Source organism: Oncorhynchus keta, unplaced genomic scaffold (assembly GCF_023373465.1).
Source record: "Oncorhynchus keta strain PuntledgeMale-10-30-2019 unplaced genomic scaffold, Oket_V2 Un_contig_6342_pilon_pilon, whole genome shotgun sequence".
In the NCBI taxonomy this organism is placed as follows: domain Eukaryota; kingdom Metazoa; phylum Chordata; class Actinopteri; order Salmoniformes; family Salmonidae; genus Oncorhynchus; species Oncorhynchus keta.
Window position 1 is genome coordinate 84,962 of NW_026288807.1, and position 6,141 is coordinate 91,102.

Genomic DNA, 6,141 nt, shown 5'->3' on the forward strand with positions numbered 1-6,141 from the left:
TGTAATGAATTTCAGATACTTCCCAGCAATGATAAATATGAGGTTATTACCATGTCAAATATGGTACCTGTGGAACCCCCAGGAAATGACACGAACATTGAATGAGGTTTTATTATTATATTATTATTATATTATTATTATATTATTATTATATTATTATGACTCTGCACAAAGAAGGTACAGACAGTTTATGGATGGCATTATTTATTAACAGAATCTTACTCACAATTCTAAATTCTAAATTCTAAAATTCTAAAAATAAAAAAAATCCACCAATTGGTCTTTTGACCACTTAGATCAGCTCTGAAAAAAAAATATCTGATGTGATTGATCATAAGACCATATTAGTGGAAAATAGATCAGGGCCGTGGTAAAAATGCAACCAACCACACCTTCTTTCACACACGTGGACCGAAGTGGGAATGACTGACATGAAGCTCGACGAATCAGAGGTCAACTACACTGACAGTTACCGCCCCCTCTGGAAGAACTGCAAAATACTGATGACTGACATTATTCATTTGTCTTCAGTCAGCAAACGTGATGAACAGCATCTAGCATGAACAAAGACAACAAAAAAATCTCAGTCAAAAACATAAGTCGGAACACAGCCTCGCTATTCTCTCATGTGATTTCAGGTCCTCTGACCTGGAAAATGTCTTCCCACAATGAGAGCAGTGGTATGTCTTCTCCTGTGTCTTTGTGTGTTTTAATTCATGCTCTTTCAGGGTACCTAACTGGGTAAATCTCTTTTCACATTGGGAGCATTGGTAGGGCTTTTCTCCTGTGTGTATTCTCTCATGCGTTTTCAGGGCCCCTAACTGGTTAAAACTCTTTCCACACTGGGAGCATTGGTAGGGCTTCTCACCAGTGTGTGTTCTCTTATGTTCTTTCAGGTGCCCTAGCTGGGTAAATCTCTTTCCACAGTCTGAGCAGTGGTAAGGCTTCACTCCAGAGTGTATTCTCTCATGTATTTTCCGGTCCCATAACCGGGAAAAACTCTTTCCACACTGGGAGCAGTGGTGTGGTCTTGCTGGTTTGGCCGTCTCTGGGTCTGGTTCCCCCAATGGACTCTTCCTGCCGTCAGACTGAGAGTCTGGTCTCTCTTCTGCCAAAGACAAACAGAGTATTTGGTTAAACAGAGACGTGAATAAAACCTCTACTTGATCAAACTGTCTTCCGATGAGGTTTAATCCCAACTAGACTGGCGGTATACCATATACAGGGCCTTGCAAAAGTATTCATCCCCCTTGGTGTTTTTCCTATTTTGTTGCATTACAACCTGTAATTTAAATATGTATGTATAATATATATATATATATATATATATATATATATATATATATATATATATATATATATATATATACATATATATATATATAGTAACAGGAGACAGGAGACAGTAACAGGAGACACTATGAGCTGAACATAACAGAAAAATATATCCTAAATGCAAGAATTTCGCTACACCTGCAAAAAAAATCAGCTAAACACAAAATGTGATCCATTGTTAACATTCCATTCCACATAAGAGTCATTTGTTCATGACTCAGTTCCATTCCATTACACATAAGAGTCATTGGATCATGACTCAGTTCCATTCCATTACACATAAGAGTCATTTGTTCATGACCCAGTTCCATTCCATTACACATAAGAGTCATTTGTTCATGACTCAGTTCCATTCCATTACACATAAGAGTCATTTGTTCATGACTCAGTTCCATTCCATTACACATAAGTAATTTGTTCATGACTCAGTTCCATTCCATTACAAATAAGAGTCATTTGTTCATGACTCAGTTCCATTCCATTACACATAAGTCATTTGTTCATGACTCAGTTCCATTCCATTACAAATAAGAGTCATTTGTTCATGACTCAGTTCCATTCCATTACACATAAGTCATTTGTTCATGACTCAGTTCCATTCCATTACACATAGTCATTTGATCATGACTCAGTTCCATTCCATTACACATAAGAGTCATTGGACTCTTACTGTTAAAAGTGTACAGCAAGTGGAGGCTGGTGGTGGGAGGACGGCTCATAGTAATGGCTGGAATGGAGTCAAATGGAATGGCATCAAACACACATCAAAGACATGGTTTTTAGGTCGTTGGTCTAAGGTGTAACATTAGACTCCTATAGTCCAATGTCTAAGGTGTAACATTAGACTCCTATAGTCCAATGTCTAAGGAGTAACATTAGACTCCTATAGTCCAATGTTACATTAGGTCGTTGGTCTAAGGTGTAACATTAGACTCCTATAGTCCAATGTTTAAGGAGTAACATTAGACTCCTATAGTCCAATGTCTAAGGTGTAACATTAGACTCCTATAGTCCAATGTCTAAGGTGTAACATTAGACTCCTATAGTCCAATGTCTAAGGTGTAACATTAGACTCCTATAGTCCAATGTCTAAGGTGTAACATTAGACTCCTATAGTCCAATGTCTAAGGTGTAACATTAGACTCCTATAGTCCAATGTCTAAGGAGTAACATTAGACTCCTATAGTCCAATGTCTAAGGTGTAACATTAGACTCCTATAGTCCAATGTCTAAGGAGTAACATTAGACTCCTATAGTCCAATGTTACATTAGGTCGTTGGTCTAAGGAGTAACATTAGACTCCTATAGTCCAATGTCTAAGGAGTAACGTTAGACTCCTATAGTCCAATGTCTAAGGTGTAACATTAGACTCCTATAGTCCAATGTCTAAGGTGTAACATTAGACTCCTATAGTCCAATGTTTAAGGAGTAACGTTAGACTCCTATAGTCCAATGTCTAAGGAGTAACATTAGACTCCTATAGTCCAATGTCTAAGGAGTAACATTAGACTCCTATAGTCCAATGTTTAAGGTGTAACATTAGACTCCTATAGTCCAATGTTTAAGGAGTAACATTAGACTCCTATAGTCCAATACCAGGCTGGGAGGGAAGCGTTTGATGTTAATGTTTGTTGGTGCTCCTCCAGTCTGTATTGCTTCCTACTGAACAACATATTCAAGTGTAGAACAGTATTATTTAAAAAAAATATATATTTTACTTTTATTTTACTAGGCAAGTCAGTTAAAGAACAAATTCTTATTTTCAATGACGTCCTAGGAACAGTGGGTTAACTGCCTTGTCAGCTCTCTTTCACGCTCTAACCACTAGGCTAACCTGCCGTCCCTACGCTCTAGCCACTAGGCTACCCTGCCGTCCCTACACTCTAACCACTGGGCTAACCTGCCGTCCCTACGCTCTAGCCACTAGGCTACCCTGCCGTCCCTACGCTCTAACCACTAGGCTAACCTGCCGTCCCTACGCTCTAACCACTAGGCTAACCTGCCGTCCCTACGCTCTAACCACTAGGCTAACCTGCCGTCCCTACGCTCTAACCACTGGGCTAACCTGCCGTCCCTACGCTCTAACCACTAGGCTAACCTGCCGTCCCTACGCTCTAACCACTGGGCTAACCTGCCGTCCCTACACTCTAACCGCTAGGCTACCCTGCCGTCCCTACCCTCTAACCACTAGGCTAACCTGCCGTCCCTACGCTCTAACCACTAGGCTAACCTGCCGTCCCTACCCTCTAACCACTAGGCTAACCTGCCGTCCCTACGCTCTAACCGCTAGGCTACCCTGCCGTCCCTACCCTCTAACCACTAGGCTAACCTGCCGTCCCTACGCTCTAACCACTAGGCTACCCTGCCGTCCCTCCGCTCTAACCACTAGGCTACCCTGCCGTCCCTACACTCTAACCACTAGGCTACCTGCTGTCCCTACGCTCTAACCACTAGGCTAACCTGCCGTCGCCACGCTCTAACCACTAGGCTACCCTGCCGTCCCTCCGCTCTAACCACTAGGCTACCCTGCCGTCCCTACACTCTAACCACTAGGCTACCCTGCCGTCCCTACACACCTCTGGCCTGCTCGCCTCCCTACCACTGAGGAAGTACAGTTCCCGCTCAGCCCAGTCAAAACTGTTCGCTGCTCTGGCCCCCCAATGGTGGAACAAACTCCCTCACGACGCCAGGACAGCGGAGTCAATCACCACCTTCCGGAGACACCTGAAACCCCACCTCTTTAAGGAATACCTAGGATAGGATAAGTAATCCTTCTCACCCCCCTTTTAAGATTTAGATGCACTATTGTAAAGTGACTGTTCCACTGGATGTCATAAGGTGAATGCACCAATTTGTAAGTCGCTCTGGATAAGAGCGTCTGCTAAATGACTTAAATGTAAATGTAACCACTAGGCTACCCTGCCGTCCCTACACTCTAACCACTAGGCTACCCTGCCGTCCCTACGCTCTAACCACTAGGCTACCCTGCCGTCCCTACGCTCTAACCACTAGGCTAACCTGCCGTCCCTACGCTCTAACCACTAGGCTAACCTGCCGTCCCTACGCTCTAACCACTGGGCTAACCTGCCGTCCCTACGCTCTAACCACTAGGCTAACCTGCCGTCCCTCCGCTCTAACCACTAGGCTAACCTGCCGTCCCTACGCTCTAACCACTAGGCTACCCTGCCGTCCCTACCCTCTAACCACTAGGCTACCTGCCGTCCCTACGCTCTAACCACTAGGCTACCCTGCCGTCCCTACACTCTAACCACTAGGCTACCCTGCCGTCCCTACCCTCTAACCACTAGGCTAACCTGCCGTCCCATGCCCCTTAATGTCCCTTTAAAACCACACATTAGTTCACCAACTGCAGAGTTTGTGCCCCTGTTTTTAAGGTGATACTCACTGGTGTTAATCAGATCTCCAGTCTCCCCCTCCTCTTCATCGTCATCGTCATCATCCCCCTCATTTTTCACTCTCATAGCTTCTTCCTCCTCTTTCACTCCAAAGACATCCTCTTCTTCCTTCACTAAAACATGCTCTTCTTCCTTCACTAAAACATGCTCTTCTTCCTCTCCTTTCACTGTGACAGTCATGTACTTCTCCTCCTCTTTCACCCCGAAACCTTCTTCCTCTCCTTTCACTGTGACAGTCATGTACTTCTCCTCCTCTTTCAACCAGAAACCTTCCTCTCCTTTCACTGTGACAGTCATGTACTTCTCCTCCTCTTTCACCCAGAAACCTTCCTCTCCTTTCACTGTGACAGTAATCTCCTCCTTCACTCGAACAACGGCGTCTTCTTCTTTCTCCACTTCTTTCCCTGTAACGCACATCGCCTCATTTACTCCAATACCTTCTTCTTCTTTCAATGTGATAACCTTCTTCTCTTCTTTCATTCCGAACGCTTCTTTTTCCTCCTCTTCCTCTGCCACGACAACGTTCAGGCCACGAGCTTCTTCTTTAGCAGGGTGGGAGTAATTTAGTGAGTTCATGTCCTGAGATGTTCGCTCATTCGCGTGATCGACTAGACAAGTGCTCGGCTATTTTAACCAGCTAGCTGACTAACAGCGTCAGTGTGAAATGGAATAACTTTATACGCAGACAGCGTGTTTAAAACACTGATGTCTATAACGGTCCAAAGAGCTCCAATGTTTCGGTTTTATGTCGCTTGGGAGCTACCGATGTGGTCGAATCCGTAACCGTGTTGTTGTTATCCGGTCCCGTCCACTGGATTATACGTCACGACTGACTCTTCACATGAAAGACGCACGTCGCCATCTGCTGCCTGGAGTGGGTAACGCAGTTTGGAAACCCTCAGTTCCGAAGCTTCTCTATTCCGTTTGTTTTGTTGCCGTTAAACGTGTGTTTTGTAGCCTAAGAGAGTTTACCCAGGATCGGATCCACTCTTCGCGTCCCTGGACTACACCTCTCCGTTCTTCGTGGCCTTTCTCCGCTGGAGATCTGTTGGCGGATTGGATTGTCTGACTGACCGACTGACTATAACCTTTTTGTATACGGTATTTCATTTGTTTTGATGTGATGATTTATGTAGTTAGTTGTAGTTGAGGACTTAGAGTTGATACGCTTTAAAGTTCTGTGGTAAAATATTGTTATATTGATTGTATGATTAATACTGGGTTTACGCTACACTGAATGAACGGACAAACATTGCGTGACTAAGGTCAAGGGAGTTCCCTGAATTCCTTTACCGGGCTGGACTCTTTTTATGCCCGATGTACAGGACATTTCTGGAGGAACCAGAACTCATTGTGATATTATTATATGTGTATGTAATCATTGATGTTG

The 6,141-nt window shown here is 43.9% G+C and overlaps 1 protein-coding gene across 3 annotated transcripts; it reads right to left on the bottom strand.

Moving 5' to 3' along the window:
• Positions 1-204: 204 nt before the first annotated feature.
• On the bottom strand, positions 205-5,824 carry LOC127925838 (zinc finger protein 436-like). Of its 3 annotated transcripts, none has more exons than XM_052511150.1 (3): positions 4,742-5,824; positions 649-1,108; positions 205-554 (listed from the first exon to the last, which is right to left on the bottom strand). In XM_052511150.1, exons 1-3 carry the CDS (start codon positions 5,325-5,327, stop codon positions 518-520), a joined length of 1,083 nt encoding a protein of 360 aa, XP_052367110.1. In that variant the 5' UTR covers positions 5,328-5,824; the 3' UTR covers positions 205-517. The 3 variants fall into 3 exon arrangements, with proteins under 3 accessions (XP_052367110.1, XP_052367111.1, XP_052367109.1); XM_052511151.1 differs by having other exon boundaries at positions 869-1,108; positions 4,742-5,823; XM_052511149.1 differs by having other exon boundaries at positions 206-1,108; positions 4,742-5,822.
• Positions 5,825-6,141: the final 317 nt, after the last annotated feature.

Bases quoted from the DNA above. Each gene is read 5' to 3' on its own strand.
- LOC127925838 (XM_052511149.1), bottom strand. From the start codon at position 5,327: ATGAACTCACTAAATTACTCCCACCCTGCTAAAGAAGAAGCTCGTGGC. The intron at 1,109-4,741 runs GTGAGTATCACC...TGTCTTTGGCAG, and splicing joins TGGAGATCTGATTAACACCA to AAGAGAGACCAGACTCTCAG.